Genomic DNA, 18,281 nt, shown 5'->3' with positions numbered 1-18,281 from the left:
ACCTTCAGAAGTGGGGCGGCCCGTCAGCATTCTTTTTTTACCACCACATCGGTGGCCAGGAGATTGACGGGCCGAACAACCTCCGTTCGGACCTGTGGAAAAACGGTAACATTACAACCGTGAATTTCACGAGCTGACCGTGCCCGACGGTCTGTTAATTTTATAAAACGCGTTTTCGCCAACGGCTCCAGATTCGAACGCGTTAACGGCCGTTTTTTCGGTGTCGGTCAAGTAAACAGTGCCGGTATTACGATACCGTGACCTGGTGTCCTACCTGTAGTTCGTCGACAGTGCTGTGTGTGTTTTTCGTCGTTTGAACTAAACGGTCGTCGTTTCTTTTAAACTTGTCCGGTATGCCGACTAATTCAACCGAACTCGTGTCCGCCCAACGAGAACTGGGTGGACGAATAGTCCGTTTTTTAACCAATTTGAAAAAAACTGGGAAGGAAAGCCTCTCTCTCTCCTTACTCAAGCGGAGGCAGAAGCTCCTGGACGAATATTGGACGGAATTTAGTCATCGACACCGTGAACTGGTGCTCCTTGCGGACAGAAAGGACGCCTACTTTGCTACAGATTACTTTTCGGAGGTGGAAGAGGAGTACATCGACCAAGGGGCAGTCATCGATGAATGGGTTGCGACCATGAACGCGTCGACCGTGGACCATCCAGGAACCTTTAAACCACCTCCAACCGTTCAAGATCCGGAACCAGCTCTGCCGCAGATCAACCTTCCCACCTTCTCGGGAGATCTCTTCCAATGGGAAAGCTTCCGTGACCAATTCTGCTCCCTGATCCACAACTCCGCGCGGATCTCCAAGGTACGTAAGTTACAATATTTAAAATCGTGCCTGGTCGGTGAAGCAGCAAAAATGCTCATGCTGACTCCCGTCACGGAGAGCAATTATGACGGAGCGTGGGCGTCTCTGGAAAGGCGTTTTGGCAATCGCCGCATACTGTCCGCGTCCCATATGAGACGGTTAATTCAAATCTCCCATGCGACGAAAACCTCGCAGTCAGAAATCAAACGGCTTCTGGATGAGTTCCGCCAAACTCAGGAGGCCTTCAAGGCGTTGGGCAAGCCCGTCAAAGAGTGGGACGAGTGGTTTGTTTTCCTTCTGACGGAAAAACTGGATCAAACCACGCGACTGGCCTGGGAGGTCTCGCTCACCGATCCACTTGAGATTCCGCAGTTCGCCGCTTTGGAGATGTTCCTGGAAAATCGGGTCCACGCTCTGTCCTCGGCTCGCCAGTTCGATGTACCTGCCGCCCCAAAGGTACCCTTGACAGGTCGTGGCAGTCCCTCCGGTCCCACGCGTACTGCAATGACGGTCAACGTCAGCGAGGCAAAAAAGAAACCGAAGGGTGGCCGTCAGTGCCCGTTATGTTCCGGTACCCATACGCTAGGCGCGTGCAGACGGTTCAGGGGCTTACCGAACAACGAGCGTCGAGCGTTCGTGACGAAATCGGGCGTATGCATCTCGTGTTTAGCTACCGGTCACCAGGTCCAGAACTGCACCTCCAACTTCCGCTGCTGGGTGTGTGACGGGCTGCACCACACCACTCTTCACGATGCCTGCAACAGCACGATCGGAGAGAGAAACCCAACACCTTCAACCTCTACCTGCTCCGCCACCTACACCGTGAGCTCACACCGGGTGACGCTCCTAGCTACGGCCCAAGTGCTTCTCGAAGCTCCCGACGGGAGAACACTCACAGTTAGGGCCTTGCTGGACTCCGGCTCGGAATGCTCATTCCTCAGTGAGTGGGCGGCGCAATCTCTGAGGCTGCGGAGGCGAGCGGTTCGGGTCAACCTCACCGGGTATCAAGGAGCCAGCGTGGGGACGGCACGATCCGAGGTTCACGTGACCATTCGGTCACCCCTCGACGACAGTTTCCGGCTGCAATTGGAAGCCCTGGTGACCAAAAGCCTCACCGCACCCACACCATCGCAACCGTTGGAAGACAAAGAGTGGCCTCACATCAAGGGACTGACCTTGGCTGACCCGACGTATACTGTTCCAGGTCGAGTGGACGTCCTCTTGGGTGCCGACGTCTGTGGCCGCTTGTTTCAGGACAAACGCGAGGGGCCTCCTGGAGCACCGGTGGCGATCTTGACCCCCTTCGGCTGGACACTCATGGGGCTAGCTGACGGCTCGGGGTCCTCTCGATCCGCCCGAATACTGCACGTCCGCCGCGATGCACCCTCGATCGACCTCCAACAGTTCTGGGAATTAGAAGAAGTTCCTGTTACCACTCCGATGACTCCCGAGGAACTGAAATGTGAACGACTGTTTCAGGACACCACGTTCCGAGAAGAGTCTGGTCGTTACGTCGTGCGTTTGCCCTTCAGAGATGCGGCGACGAAGGTGGGGACCTCCAGAACACCTGCCCTCAGAATTCTGCTCTCGGCCGAACGGAAACGAGAACGGGACCCCAGTCTTCGGCAGCAGTATTCTCGGTTTATGGAGGAGTACCAGCGGCTGGGGCACATGAGTGCGGTAACCAAACCGCTAGCGGAGGACGATGCCGGTTATTACCTACCTCACCACGCAGTTTGGAAGGATGCTGACGGCGTGCAGAAGATCCGGGTGGTCTTCAACGCCTCCTGTACCTCGGCTGGAAGCGCCTCACTTAATGACGCGCTGCTGCCGGGACCGAAGCTGCAGACCGACCTCTGGGCGGTCATTACACGATGGCGGCTCTTCAGGGTAGCTTTCTCGGCGGACATCGTCAAGATGTTCCGGCAAATCCTGGTGCATCCAGACGACCGGGATTGGCTCCGCATCCTGTGGAGGAACGATCCATCAGAAAGGGTCACGGATTTCCGCCTCAACACAGTGACTTATGGCACTGCTCCAGCACCCTACCTGGCCCATCGGGTGCTTAAACAGCTGGCTGACGACGAAGAAGCAGCGTTCCCATTGGCCGCCCAGGTGCTCCGTACCAACGCCTACGTCGACGACATCTTGGCTGGGGCCGACAACATCGAGGAAGCCTGGAAGATACGCCGAGAACTTACGGACCTGCTCCGCTCGGCAGGATTCACGCTCGACAAGTGGGCCAGTTCCGACAGGAAGCTGAGCTCACCGTTCGTTGAGGTAAAAACCTTCCAGGAACCCGAGGTCCATGGAACATTGGGTCTCAGGTGGGACACGACAAAGGACTCGATTGCCGTGCGAGGACCGTGCATCGCCGAGGAGAGCCCCAGAACCACGTGGACCAAACGATTGGTTCTGTCCGAAATTGCACGACTCTTTGACCCACTGGGATGGTTAGCGCCGGTCTTGATCCAAGCTAAAGTTCTGTTACAGGATCTATGGTTAGCAGGAGTATCGTGGGACGAGGCCATCAGCGAGCCGATTACTCACCGCTGGACCACCTTCCGTCGGGAAATTCCGGAGCTCGACGAGATATCCGTACCTCGGTGGCTTCAGTACTCGCCAGGCGACTGTGAGGCAGAGCTACACGGGTTCTGCGATGCGTCCGAGCGTGCCTACTCTGCAGCCGTATACCTGGTCGTGCGTCGGGCTACGGGATCCACTGCGTCACTGGTGATGGCCAAAACGCGAGTAGCGCCGACCAAACTACTCAGCATACCTCGTCTGGAGTTGTGCGGTGCCGTCTTACTGGCGCGACTGCTGGCAGCGCTGCAAAAGGGACTGGGATTCAACAACATCAGGATCCAGACATGGTCGGACTCTACGGTGGTGCTAGCCTGGCTTCAAGCTCACCCGTCTAAGTGGAAGCCCTTCGTCGCACATAGAGTAGCTGAGGTACTCAACCTCGTATCCGGAGCGTCCTGGAGGCACGTGAGTACGCACGAAAATCCTGCCGACCTGGCAACCAGGGGAATGTCGAGTCGGGAGCTGCAACAATCGACCCTGTGGTGGACTGGACCGACTTGGCTCACCAGGGATCCCGAGCAGTGGCCAGCGTCTAGATCTTGGAGCGCGACCGAACGGGTACCTGAAGAACGTCAGACCACGGTCTTGCTGTCGAGAACTTCGGACGAGGAAAATACTTATCTGGCCAGGTTTTCCTCCCTCGATCGCCTTATTCGTGTCACCGCTCAAATCAGGCGATTTGCGACCCGCTGTAGGACAGCGGACAGTGAACGGACCGAGTTCCTGACCACGATGGAACTCCAAGGGGCGCTGCTCACCACCATCCGTCTGAGCCAGCGGGAAACTTTCACCTCCGAGCTGCAGAAGTTATCCGGGGGTTCTGCGATCCCTACAACATCCCCACTAATTTCGTTGCGACCTTTTCTAGGACCGGATGGGATCATCAGGGTCGGCGGACGGCTGCAGAACGCTACCTTGGGAGAGGCTCGTCGTCATCCGGCTATTCTCCATCGAGCGTCACATCTGGCCACTCTTGCGATCAGGGATGCGCATCACAAGACCTTACATGGCGGAGTCAACGCCACCCTGGCATGGGTCCATCGGGCTTTTTGGATTCCCAGGGGTCGTGCTCGGGTCAAGCAGGTACTCCACGAGTGCGTCGTTTGCACGCGGACGAAGGCCAGAACAGGTCACCAGCAGATGGGCAACCTGCCTGCGGCCAGAGTGCAGCCATCGAAGCCCTTCCTCCGTACAGGGGTGGATTACGCAGGCCCATTTGCATTGCGAACGGCTAAAGTCAGGGGCCACAAAAGCCAGAAGGGTTACGTAGTGGTCTTTGTCTGCATGGTCACTAAAGCGGTGCATCTTGATGCAGTAACTGACCTTACATCCTCTGCGTTCCTGGCAGCATTCCACAGGTTCACCGCACGCCGAGGTCACTGCGGTCAACTATTCAGCGACAACGGTACCACCTTCCAGGGAGCATGTGGACTGCTGCAGCGGATGTTCAGGGCCACGTCAGACTTCTATGGGGCAGCGGCTGGGACCTTGGCCAATGAGGGCACGGAATGGTCCTTCATTCCACCATATTCTCCACACATGGGGGGACTATGGGAAGCAGCGGTTAAAAGCATGAAAACCCACCTCAAACGAGTCATAGGTGAAGCCACACTCACCTATGAGGAGATGGCCACGTTGCTTTGCCGTATCGAAGCCTGCCTCAACTCGCGACCACTCACGGCTCTCTCCGACGATCCACAGGACCTGGAACCCTTAACCCCAGGGCATTTTTTAGTAGGGGAACGAATCCGCTCACCACCTGAACCTCTCCTCGAAAATTCAACCATCCCACTTACCGCTCGTTGGAAGCTCGTCACTAACTTGCACGAACACTTTTGGCGCAGGTGGAGTCGGGAGTACACGCACGCACTACAACAGCGCGTAAAATGGCCGAGGAAACAGGACAATCTCCGACCGGGCAGATTGGTGCTGGTGAAGGACGACCTCGCCCCTGCGACTCGATGGCCGTTGGCCAGAGTCGAAGTCCTCCACCCCGGGAGTGACGGCCTCGTTCGCGTCGTGACCCTGAGGCAGGGCTCACGCACCTTCGACCGAACCGTGGCGAAATTGGTCCCTCTGCCCGTCCACGATGACCACAACCCGGCTTAATTCGAACCACGTTTCTCCAACGTTTCTCATGGCGGGCGGCGTACTACGTCGTACTACGTCGCACCACGACGAATCCACGAGAGGGGCCCGAACGACGCCGACCGCGCCCGAAGCGATCCATTGAGACCATCGATTTCGACATCGATAATTCGACGTCGAGGCGGGCGGCATGTTGTGGACGGATTAAATTGTGGACTTATTAATTTACGCATTTTGACGATATATAGATTTATTACCATTTTAACAAACTGTACATTATCTAAATAAATGTCACCGGTTGATCGACAGCGCGTGCGCTGCCGCGGGCTCAGCGCCTCTCCCCCCAGACCCCGCGAGCACCACGGGTGGATCGAGCAGCTCGGGCTCTCCGGGGAGTGGGGCAAGAGGAGAGCGTCGAGCGATAGCGCGCGTTACAGCTGATCGCACTCAACCGTATTGTTTCGACCAGCGAGTTTAGCGTCTGTTTTCTCTAGTGACCTCCTCGTTCCGTTGAGATTAAAACCGCAGAATAAGTTGGCAAAGTTCCGACCACGGAAAACCCAAATTATTCAAAACAATATATTTGTGTCTATATAACTTGAATTTAAATTCAAATGGTAATGAAAAATCAATGACGCATGTTTGTACATTATTTTTTAATCCTGGACTCGTTAATGGTACTTCTCTAAGATTAGATAGGGACAGTAATGGGGATGAAAATTTAGTGTCAGTGCCTTCTAGTTCGTAACATTTAAGCTTTTTATTATAATCTCTAATCATGTATTTCATGAAACCTCTCCTTCTATTCATTCCTGATTGCAGAAATGCATATATAACTCTAATAATTTTTAAACTTATTACATTGTTCAATGGATAGGAATAATCCTCTATTTGTACAGGACAAATATATAAACGTCGAACCAACAAGTCCATAAAATATGCAGGATAATTGCCCATAAGAAATTCATCTACAAACAAATTAGGTACATTAGCTAGTGCATTATTGGTAGCAGATTCTGACCCCTTTAAGCATGTCTAATATTTCAACTTCGTTCTCTTCCTCTTCTTCTTCTTCTTCGGATGATTCAAAGTCTCCATTTTTATCAGTTTCTTCTATGTACATTAGACTATTAACATCTCCATCAAATTAAAAAATTCTGTTTATGGAATGTGTTGTGGCACGAGCTGCATATTCCTGTGAAAACCCCAATGGAAGTAAGCAAGTATTTCTGTAGATGCATTTGTATAGCCATTTTTTGTCTTACGGTTTTAGGTGATCTACATAGTATTCCAATGACTGCTTTGTCCAAGATGTAAAATCCGCTCAACCATTGTAAAGTTGCTTCTATACAATACTGTCGATTACTATACCTTTTTCTTGTTATTCGTCGTAACTTTAAATAACGAAAGAAGTTTCTAAATGTACCACGTTTTACATAATCATTGCCTAGTAATATTGCAGCTAATGGCAGTGTAGATTGACTTAAACCTCTATAAGAATTTAATAAGTGTTCAACTTTATAAATTTTACAACGTTTCGTGTAACCATTTCCAGTTGAACTTTTCACCGTGTAATTGTCCAATGTATCAAACGGTATGTGCAATGTCCCAAACACATAAAAATCTGAATTATAACTCGATACAGGACAATTCAATATCCTTGCTACGGTAGCTATAGCATTATCAGCTTCGAATAAGCATTGCACATGACGAATATTCTTCTTTCTCCTAACATCTTTGAAAACTTCCTAAATATGTAAAGGAAAAAATTTCATTTTCTGTTGACAGATCGGAGAATAAGATGATGCTGTACGAACCTTTTCTCTAGATCTAGATATAACTGTTTGCAGTTTCTTATCCTCGCAACCACAATCGATCAAAGCTAATGGTACTGCATTGCACTTTATCAAATCGTCAAAAAAATCCGATACTCGTTGAGCGTATTTATCGTAATCACCGACAAAAACACAATTGCACTTGTACCAATTATATATTTGACAGCTGAATAACTAAATACGTATCACGTAGCTCGAAATATTCCAAATAACGATCTGAACGATTGTTTATGAAAGTTGTTAAACCTGGAATACCCATTTTGAAACTTATTTATTAATTTACACTTTTCTTAATGTTTCATATCACAAACTAAGTTCGTTATGCGTATATCAATATTAGTTATGCATTTATACATAGGTTACATGTAACAGGTACTCAAATTTTGTGTCATTCGTTATTTTATTTGAACCAAAAGTTTGTTAAATATTATACTTTGACTACTTGGATAAATCAAAGAAATACAAGAGCTGTGCATAATGTTTTTGCATTGATCTTTACGATATTACAAACCGGTATAATAAAAATAAAATTAGATAGTATACTGATCTTGCATAATTAAGTGCATTGACGGGCGACAATACTAACGACGAATTTCCTTCCTATACATATAGGCAAATATACCATGTTCAGTTTTATTGCATAACTTGTTCCATAACAGAGATGTAAAGTGTCGCTGAATTGTTAAATATAAAAGTCGGTAACAAAACAGAGATGTAAAGTGTCTCTGAGTTGTTAAATATAAAAGTTGTTACAAAACAGTGATGTAAAGTGTCTCTGAGTTGTTAAATATAAAAGTTGTTACAAAACAGAGATGTAAAGTGTCTGTGAGTTGTTAAATATAAAAGTTGTTACAAAACAGAGATGTAAAGTGTCTCTGAATTGTTAAATATAAAAGTTGTTACAAAACAGAGATGTAAAGTGTCTCTGAGTTGTTAAATATAAAAGTTGTTCAGTTCATTGCATAAGTTGTTCCCACGAATGAGATTTTCTTGGTCTTTAAAAAGACCGGTTTTCTCCCTTGCCCGTTGCTCGTGAAACATCTTCTTGGCCGCCATCTTCGATTTTGATCGAATGTAAATCTTCAATTAAATTCTTCATCTCGATGCGGTCCGTCTTGCTTGGTGGTTGGGAGATAACTCCCGCGCGAGGGCCTCAGGGGGCTCTTATAACGTTTCAAGGTGGACGGACGATGGTCGCCCCCAGCGGACTGGCTGCTGATTGGCTCGTTGATTCTTTGGCTTGACTGCATAAAAGTGGACACAGCTGGGCAACTCTTTTCAGTACTCCTGGAACCGCCGGGGGTACTGTCACGCGTTTTTGTTTTCTGTTTCAGATATCTTCTGCGATGCTGACCAGGAAGGAAGGATCACCCTTTGGTTTTGGTATAGATACAATTAATATTAATATAACTAATGAAAATATTGTGTTTTTCTGCATTTTTATGTATATAGGTATTTTCATATTTGGGTTCTTCGTTCATCTAGTTTTATCTATATTAATTACATCGTTGGGTTGATATTTTTCAATTTATTCTATTCTATCTTCGTCTCGCTTTCATCGTTGGTTTGTTCTTTTACGATTTATTTTGTTATTCGTCTTGCGCTTCGTTGGTTTTTTAATTTTCAAAATTAATCTATAATTCAAAGTACACATCGTTGGTTTCTTTTTTTTCGAATGATTCGTTTCGTTAATTTACTTCGTTGGATTGTTCCAATTCCTTATTTCAAACTAATTTGTTATTTAGGTTTTATTATTTGTCTACATGTACACATAACTACTAATTTTTATTTCAGTTTTTTACCAGATCAATTTCTAGGAGGAGGAGGAGATCAATAGATGACGTCGGATTCATCGGGATTTACACGTAAGCGATTAATTTTAAGGCGCAGCGCGAATGTAAAAATTAACGTCGAATTTTTCTTTTTCCTTCTTTTCCTTGTTTTTCCGATGTTTCCTATATTTCATTAATTCACATTAATTCTCAATTCCACCTACGACGTTAATTTTCAATTTACATTGTATATTATTTTATTTACTGCGTAGATTGCCAAGTAATGAATTAATTAATAGCTTATTTTCCAGTCTCGTTTCCCCGTTTCTAGCTCCGGTCACCGCTGCTTTGATGTAAAAAGCAAGTGATCGGCCGTTTAGATGGTTCGAAGGGTCGGTTGCCGTCCTCTGGTGAGACAATTCTAGGGAAAGAGTCATCGGCCGTAGAGGGGACCTGTTCCTGTCTGCGGTAGCCCCGACTCAGGATCTCTCTCCTGTGTAAGACGTCCCGGGTTGGGTCCTACGGGCTCCCAGCAGGGCGCGTTGGAGAAATGGGGAACCCGTGTCTGGTGCGTCGATTCTCCTCCCCTTCAATTGGACTTGCTAAGAGGTAACGAGCTGCCCCTTTTGACCCGCTATTCGGTACGGTGTCGCACCTCATGTTCCTACTGCACTGTGCAGCATTGTGTCGCGTTTCGTCGTGTCGCGTCTCCCACAATTTCGCTTCCTCCTTTGTTTTAGAAAAGTAATTACTTGGCATCTTTTTTTTTGCGTAATCTAGTTTCTAAGTGTGTAAAAAGGAAGGTCGATCGAACTTTGTTCCATCGATCTCACTTTGGGTCTCCAATCGCAGCAACCTCCTCGTGGTGAGACCTGGTAATCGGTGTTACCTTTCAAGAAGAACTTCTTCATTATGGGTAACACCGAGCTAATGGCTGCGAATTTAAAACAATATAAATTTCAGTTTTAATCGAAATCAAAATCAAATGTTGTCTAATACTTTTTTCTAGGTACTACTTCTAGAAAAAATTTCAATGATATAAGTTTTACTATTGTAAAAGTTATGATCGTTTGAAAATTGACAATTTTTCTGAGCATTTTGTCACTTTACGACGTTATGGAACAACTTTTCGAATATTCTTAGAATTTCTACATATTCTTCACCAAAATACGCGTTGTTTGCAATTTGAAACATTAAAATCCTCCAATCCGTTCAGAAGTTATAATGTTTTAAAAATGCAGAAATGTTCGCTTGAAATTTCATGCGTATGTTTAAAATATTTAGATGTATATTTAATTTTATGTTGTTGGAAGTTGCGCGTCAAGTGCTGACCTGGCGTAACATGTGGCTCGTGCGGTAGGATATGTCGGCTGTCCCCACCACTCCGTTAAACGCTAAAGAAGTTCGTCGTCACTATTGTCGATTTCGATGCATTAAATTACCACCAAATTTATTCATAAACGAACTTCCGTTTACGTTTAATTTAAAGATTTGAATCTATTAACAAATATTTCAAACCGTTATCCGGATGTACAAATAAATATCAAATTTTTGTTGATAATTTATATCAATTGCCTTCGATTATAAGCTTTTTCTTTCGTAAAGGAATAAAATTAATAGTATCGATTTTTTCGATTTAAATAAGGTTAGAAATGATAAATATATGCAGCATGACAATGTACTCGTTTCTTATTGAATTTACAAATTATTTTAATGAATAATGACAATAATTTTCGATAATAAGTAGTAATGATGCATAGAAAAAGGAAAAATGACGATTAAATTTATATAAATTAGGTTCTATACATTGTGTTCATGGTTTTTACGCCGTGAATAGTCTGGTTATTAGATTCGGAGGTACATATCTTCGTCTGCACTAAAATATTCTGTATCATTATCGTCTGTATTTTGGTCGGACTTTGCTTTTTTCTTTGGACTTTGGTCTTTGTTTCTTACGGGGATTGATTTCATTTTAAAGATATGATGCAAACGAAGGCGTAATTGTATTTATATAACCTTCCATGTCGTACCGTGATTTAAAATTATTAGCTATATTGTACAATAGAGTACCATTGAATAAATTGGCCATTTCAATCTGTGGATAAAAATTTACACGGAAATACACGTTCTAAGGATACTCTGATCATGTTTTGACCATTGAAAAAATAGAAATTATTTTTATTATTCCTATGAATGAGCACATGTATATGTATGTATTTCAATTATATGATTTTGTTTATCACATGTACATTTCTCATTTTTCTGGCAAAGTATTTGGTCTCTTTGTAACACCACAATGAGATGCCTAAAATCTAAATATGTACGTTGAGAGGATCACGGAGGAAAATTTGAATTTTACATCAGGTATCTTTCCGTACTTCTGTTCTTTATAATTCTATTAATACCACTGCCTAAATGTAATCGTTATATGTACCTATAAAATTTATACATTTACACACGGCAATAGGTTGTTTGAAATTAGTCACAGATACTGAAATAAGGAACCTACATAGGAAGGAAAAGAAATCAAAATAAATATTTAATACAGAATAAAATTATATTTTATGCTGTCTAATACATGACGTATTTGATTTTTATTTAAAAAGTGTTTTATTTTACAGATTTGTAGTTTCAAAGCTAGTTTATTGCATATACATAACAATGTGATATATCTCTTATTCATTCCCTTATTTTGTCAGACAAAATACGCGATTAAAGGTTTGTGAAAACTTGTGCCTGTCAATGGGATCTAATAACTTGAAACTGTGAATTTAAGATACAATTATAATTTATAAATTTACATTTACAAGGCTTATAGTATAATTTTAATATTAAAATAAACTTAGATAATAATGCTATTTCAAATTTTAATGAGTTATGGTAAACTCTAACGCCGCGAATCGCTCAACGTAACTTACAATGTAGATAATTTAAAATTTCCAAGTAATTATAAAATTTCAAATTTATGCATTATTATACAGCAAAGAAATTATGATCTGACAAGAAGACGTTTACATCTTGTCACTCTTCTTGACAGTTAGAAATATTAAAAAAACCGATCGGCGAATCATATAATCGATAATAATACATACACGCCAGCAGAAAACTTAAATGAGCCATATGCGTAATTACAAGGCGTATTCTTTATGGTATTAGTTTCTGCGGAATTAATTAACAACTTATACTTAATATCTAACTTGTTACTGCTAACGGGGAAATAAATCAATTTAATGAAAGGTACAGCAATAAATTATGTAAGTGAATAAATATATATCAAAATATATGGTCAATATGAAACACGTCCATTCATACTGCGATAGAAAGAATTTCCTTCGTTGGAGACATATAACTTTGGCTCTCTTTGCATGCCAGGGTAATAAAAAATGTCAAATGTGTGTATGAGATATCAATCAAGACGAAGACAAATCGAGCATTATGTTTGGATCTTCTAACACCGGTAATGGTAGTTCATTTTTTTCTTCTTCAATTCTGGCATCTGACATCTTTAGGAACTTAATCACCTTTTCAGTAGCAGCAATTCCACAGCTACTTACTTCATTCTGCAATAAATTAATTTTTTTTTATATTCAGAAATAATTGAATACCCTGACGATTGATAAAGCTTGAAAAAAATTAGTAAAAAATAATTACCGATGCCGTTAAATTCATAAAATTGAAAAATTTCTGAAGTACAGACACCATAGTAGTAAAGTTGTTATCTGGAAGTCTACTACGTACCAACGATTCATAATCCTAGAAATACATATAAATTATTTGGTATTTGAGTTTAATTACTTTTATTTCAGTTTAAAGTTTATTACCTTATTATCCATTATTAAGTAACCAAGTAAAAGCACTACATATGCTCCTATTAAAGTATGTTCCATATGACGTCCCGCCTTTTGCAATACTGAAACAGAATAATTTATGAATTACGTTTTATAAAATTTTTATTGATACAAAACTAAAATTATACAAACATTTTGTAACAGTTTCTTCAATAAATTCTTCTTGAGATTTAGTTGTTGTCGATACAGTTTCCGTTTGTTCGGAATCTTTTTTACCATCTAAAATAGCATCCGTTTTTTGCTCTTCGGCACGAGCTAATTCTTCTTGTTTGTAAAAAAGATCAATTAAAGATTCTACTCCGCTCTCCTCGGCTATATTACAGAAAAGGTGAGATAAGTACAATTAAATTTTTGTCATTGTGAAAAAAATGTATAATGTATTTACCGTCAAAAATATTTTCTGTCGATGGCGGAGCTTTCGATTCGATAAGAAGTTGTTTATTATCGTCACATTGCTCTACTAAATTTATCAGTAGAATCAAAGCCAACATCATCATATCAAAACGCTTTTCTTCAGGAAGTGATTCGGGTACGCGTAACAAAAGATATAAACTGCAATCTAAGACACCTGGTTGTGTACCTACTGATTTACTTCCAAAAGCTAAAATAAGTATAAAACATGTTATTATTTAGTAGAATGACCGTACATTCATCAACAATTTGATCAATGAAGAGATACGCCATAATAAAATCTTACATTGTCTATTGAATCGATGTGTAAGATTAATGAGAACTTTAATAATAGCGAATAGACACTCTCTGATAACAGCACCAGTGGAAGTTTTATCACTTGGATCTATAGTTGGATAAATAGGAATTTCTTGTCCACAAAGATAATACAAGTTTGCTAAAGTGCTGACTAAAACTCCGTTCTCATATTTTAACAAATATACCTGATTCTCTTCGTTCATGTGGGTAACCTGAAAGAATATGAAATTTTAATAATATATTTTATTATGGATATTATGTATCTGTATTATTGAATATGTAAATATGTATAACTCACATTTTCTAATACACGTAGACATCTATCAACTTTACGTAATTTGTCTAATAATGGATCCGACCAACCAGATCTTGTAATATCCTGAGCATTAATATGACGGTGACAATCTCTGATTGTTTTTATAATGTGTTCTAAACCTCCCAATTCTCTGAGTTCTTCTTTGAACCATTCACCAGCACGTTTCGATGTAAGACTAAGAAGCGTCTCCATAGCAAGTTGACCAACCTAATTAAAAATAATTTGTTATTGGTCACGTTCATTGTTCATATTGTTGTCGCTTTATGAAATTATGTATGAAATACTTACAGTTATATTATCAAGATTTAAATGTTTTGCATGTCCTTGAGCTTGTATGTCAGCACATAATTGACGTACTTTTTCTTTATTTTTTAACAGTTCTGCCCGACTAAGGCCACAATCATCAAGTGCATCTTTATGGCTGGCATCAGATTCTAACAAACTTAACATTAATTCCAAGCAATCACGGTCTAAATCCATAGCTAAACGATCCTGACTTAACACAAACATTACTGTTGCTGTACATAAAGCAAGACTCTGAAAGAAAGTATAGAATTTTTCAGATTTTAAACATACAATAATTATAAAACTTATACACAATATATTTATAAAAAATAAAATTCTATACCTGATCCTTGGTGGCATCGTGAAGTGCTTTGAAAAACTTAGCAACAGTTCCATGAGCACGCACATGCATACGAAATGCAGGCGCCATACATTTGCTTGCTAATCGTATAGCTGAAAGGCATCGAGTAGCATTTGGATTGTTTTCTCTTAAAGTGTCTAATATATATTCAACGTCATCGTTAAATTCTTGAAATTCTCCACTTTCTTGAATTTGATGAGCTTTTTTCACATTTTTTACTACGGTATAGAACTATAAAATTAAGTAAATAATTATACAATTTTATGCATATCGCCTTTAGTTTTTTATGCATGCAATGGAAACAAGGTGGTAAAATAATTTCCTACAACATACTAAACTAATTATTAAAAGATCGATATAATATTATTAACTTTTTGTTACCATGGTGTATAAAAAATTACGAGTGCTACTATAGAATATAATAGTTTCTTTTCTAATATACATACTCCTTTAACTTTCTTGCCACAACGAATACTTGTTATAGCATCCGATTCATCTTCAAAACCAGTATCGGCTTCAGGGTATATTACAACTCTTGTTAGTTGCGAAGAATCAAATTCTTCTTCGTATGCTACAGGTCCTGTACCACTATGGGACCCTGAAGCAATCGTTGGTGTAGTATTTCCAGTATTAGGAGCATCTGTGGTATTAGATTCTTTATCACTGTCGCACCACTTATGCTTGTACAATGCCCGTCTTTTATTTCCGTTTGTTGCACCCGTCGAACGACTCTTAAAAATACTACCCTTTTTAGTAGCAGGTTTCTGAACAGTTGCAGATGGAACATTTGCTGGCTGTGATTCAGAGACTGTACTTGTTACATGTAATGCTATATCACTTTCGACATTACAACTGACACCTTCGCTATCGTCACTACCAGAGAACCAATCTTGATCAACTAAGATCTTAGCTGTAGCCATATCAGTGTCATTTGTACGAACTGGTTGTTCTATTTCTGCTTCTGTTTCAAGATCAGGTTCAGGTTCAGGTTCAGGTTCAGGTTCAGGTTCGGGTTCGGGGTCGGGTTCGGGTTCGGGTTCGGGTTCGGGTTCGGGTTCGGGTTCAGGTTCAGGTTCAGGTTCATGCTCAGGTTCATGCTCAGGTTCAAGTTCAGGCTTAAGTTCAGGTTCTGGTTCTAATTCTGGTTCTAGGTCTGATCCTAATTTTGGTTCTAGTTCCGATTCCAGTCCTGGTTCTAGTTCTGGTTCTGGTTCAATTTCTGGTTCTGGTTGTGAAGTAGATCTAGAGATTACTTCATTCGTTGGAATATCTATTGAACAATGTTGAACTCCGTCTGGCACAACTTCTGTATTTTCTTCAGTTTCTGGTGCATTTATTATCATTGGTCTTGTCTGCATAGGATCAGAATCACTTGATAATATATCAATTAGTTCTTGAGTTGTAGTTGGCAGTGGTTGATCACGCCCAATTAATGGTTCAATTGCTGGCTTGCAGGTATACGTCGAACCACAATCAGTCTTAACAATATCATAATGGGATATTAATGTGTTATTAGAGTCAGTAACAGATTTTCTAAGGGTTAAAGAAAGACCAGAACCATGCGAATTAGGTGTTATTGGCGTTGCAGATACAACAGAAGATGTTGGTAAATCTAAATGCAGATTTTTTGCTCGACTGCGAGTAGTTCTTCTCATTTCTGAATTTTCTAAAGGTATTGACACAGTAGAAATAATAGGTTGGTGGGAACGAATTGTTTTCTGATCAGGTTTTGACGGATCTGTACTGAAATTCTTACGCTCGATATCTACTTTTGTAGGGCTAATAAGTGGTGTTGAAATTCTATATGTTTCAGGTTCGGGATCTTGGCTGTTTTGCACATTTCCACAAACTAACTGTGCCGTACCTTTACATATTCTTAATACAATAGGAGGTTTTGCTTCTTCTCTAATGGGAGCATCGTCTGTTGTTCCATCTATAGCTTCTACTACTTTTTTAGCTGAAACACTTGATACTTTTGGTAAAGATTGTTTTGGTGGTGGTTGTGGGGCGTTTTTTTGAGCACGTGCTCTACCATAATGCGAATCAGGTACTTGTCTATATATTGCCACATCCTGACGAGATTCTTCTACTGCAGGGGGTACGTTTCTACTTTTAAAAAATTTCTTAGGCTTAACGACCGGAGTCGCAACATCTGATTTATTGTCAGGATCAGTTTCAAATGAAAATGGATCTTTTCCAGAATTTACACGAGCATTCTGATTTCCGTAATCAAGTTTTATTCTTTTTGCACCAAATGTGTTATGAATATCATCTCTTCTTCCTATAAACGGAATAACGTTATTATGATTTATTGTAACATAACAAAATATAATATAGACTTTAAAAAAAAAAAAAAAAAAAGTAACAATCGGACCAAGTTCTTTTATTAAATTGTTACAGAAGTTGTCGCTTGTTAATAAACTAAAAATTCTTTTTCAACAATGTATGCAAAATAGCTCTATACCTTGAGAGAAATACTTCTAAAAGCAGAATCTCTTAAGTACAATATACGTAATAAATTAAAAATATTCACACTAATAATAAGATTTTATCGTTAAATATTGAATGCACGATTGTTTAATATTTGTTAATTAAAAATTCATGTATATACATATGCATATGTATGGGTATATCTTATACGATACAACAAAGTATAAAATTTCCATTGATAAAAAATATGCGTACCATTGATATTCGTACTCCTGATAGACGTGAACGATGTTATACCCCATTTTCCAACAGTGCCTGCCGATTTAGCAGCAGAAGGACGATTGCTATTTTCTCTAAAAAGCTTATCAAATTGAATACTCCCAGGCGTCACACTGCTGACCTTACGGCTGTAAGATTTTGTGTAACTGCGGGACGTCATGTTGTATTCTTCAATATTTCAAAAATGTCCCACATCTCAAAAGACACAAATAAGCATAGCTTTCTTCATTTTTCAAAACTCATGAAGTAAATTGGAAATGAGTATTGACTGTTTGCACGCTTGTGATAAAGTGTTATAAAAGGAAAAAAGCTTCAATGCATCGGAACGCTGTTCTCGACGATAATTGAAAATCCGTAAAAGAAAATCAAAAAGTAATATCTTCGGAACATATGAAAGAAACAAACGCCATGTTTCATTCGCTATTTACCCCGATGCACAAATTTACGAAACTGCAACTTCAAATGCAATTCATATTCGAAAACATTGTCCTTATACTCATTATCTTCAATTCTGTATTCACACTTATTCTTAAGTATTATAATTCTTATATATCTGCATAAGTACAACTAAAAATATTAGTCATAACATGATCTTGAGCCATCTGTCGATGTTTTTCGTTTCAAGATTTAGATACATACCATACACAAAAAAACTAGTAATACAATACACAAGATTGTAATACTTGTCCTCCTACCCAGTAGGTAGAGCCAAAGAGTTAAGTTTCCTACCTTCTAACTACCTTACCGATAGAAAACTCATCCAATCAAGATCTATTTTATATAATAAAATAAATAAATTACTTATCTTTTGCCTAGATTTCTAGCCTGTTAATTTTTCCGTTTTATAAATATCAGACTGTTTATATCTAGAAATATTTATAATTCATTTCGAGAAACACGTAACACTGTTATAACTGTTAAAATATTTTCATGAATAATTTTTACCTATAAATGT

The 18,281-nt window shown here is 40.9% G+C and overlaps 2 protein-coding genes and 1 long non-coding RNA gene across 3 annotated transcripts; all 3 read right to left on the bottom strand.

The window, feature by feature from the left end:
• Window positions 1–2,263: 2,263 nt before the first annotated feature.
• Window positions 2,264–3,362, bottom strand: LOC122403961. The gene is made up of 3 exons (XM_043407787.1): window positions 3,088–3,362; window positions 2,868–2,995; window positions 2,264–2,786 (listed from the first exon to the last, which is right to left on the bottom strand). Exons 1-3 carry the CDS (start codon window positions 3,347–3,349, stop codon window positions 2,628–2,630), a joined length of 549 nt encoding a protein of 182 aa, XP_043263722.1. The 5' UTR covers window positions 3,350–3,362; the 3' UTR covers window positions 2,264–2,627.
• An 877-nt stretch (window positions 3,363–4,239) lies between these two features.
• On the bottom strand, window positions 4,240–5,596 carry LOC122403971. Its single transcript, XR_006259668.1, has 4 exons — window positions 5,201–5,596; window positions 5,021–5,108; window positions 4,728–4,952; window positions 4,240–4,635 (listed from the first exon to the last, which is right to left on the bottom strand). It is a non-coding gene; the product is annotated as an uncharacterized LOC122403971 (long non-coding RNA).
• A 6,215-nt stretch (window positions 5,597–11,811) lies between these two features.
• On the bottom strand, window positions 11,812–17,945 carry LOC122403963 (protein wings apart-like). The gene is made up of 11 exons (XM_043407789.1): window positions 17,303–17,945; window positions 15,064–16,898; window positions 14,600–14,848; window positions 14,260–14,508; window positions 13,954–14,178; window positions 13,645–13,867; window positions 13,333–13,548; window positions 13,080–13,259; window positions 12,921–13,009; window positions 12,751–12,852; window positions 11,812–12,659 (listed from the first exon to the last, which is right to left on the bottom strand). The coding sequence occupies exons 1-11, from the start codon at window positions 17,484–17,486 to the stop codon at window positions 12,510–12,512; spliced, it is 3,702 nt and encodes a 1,233-aa protein (XP_043263724.1). The 5' UTR covers window positions 17,487–17,945; the 3' UTR covers window positions 11,812–12,509.
• Window positions 17,946–18,281: the final 336 nt, after the last annotated feature.

The sequence above is a fragment of the Colletes gigas genome, unplaced genomic scaffold (assembly GCF_013123115.1).
Source record: "Colletes gigas isolate AHSC1104 unplaced genomic scaffold, ASM1312311v1 Colletes_gigas_Sc00087, whole genome shotgun sequence".
NCBI classification, from domain to species: Eukaryota; Metazoa; Arthropoda; class Insecta; order Hymenoptera; family Colletidae; genus Colletes; species Colletes gigas.
Note: the sequence above shows the minus strand (reverse complement) of the source record. Positions and strands in the feature narration are given on the sequence as shown.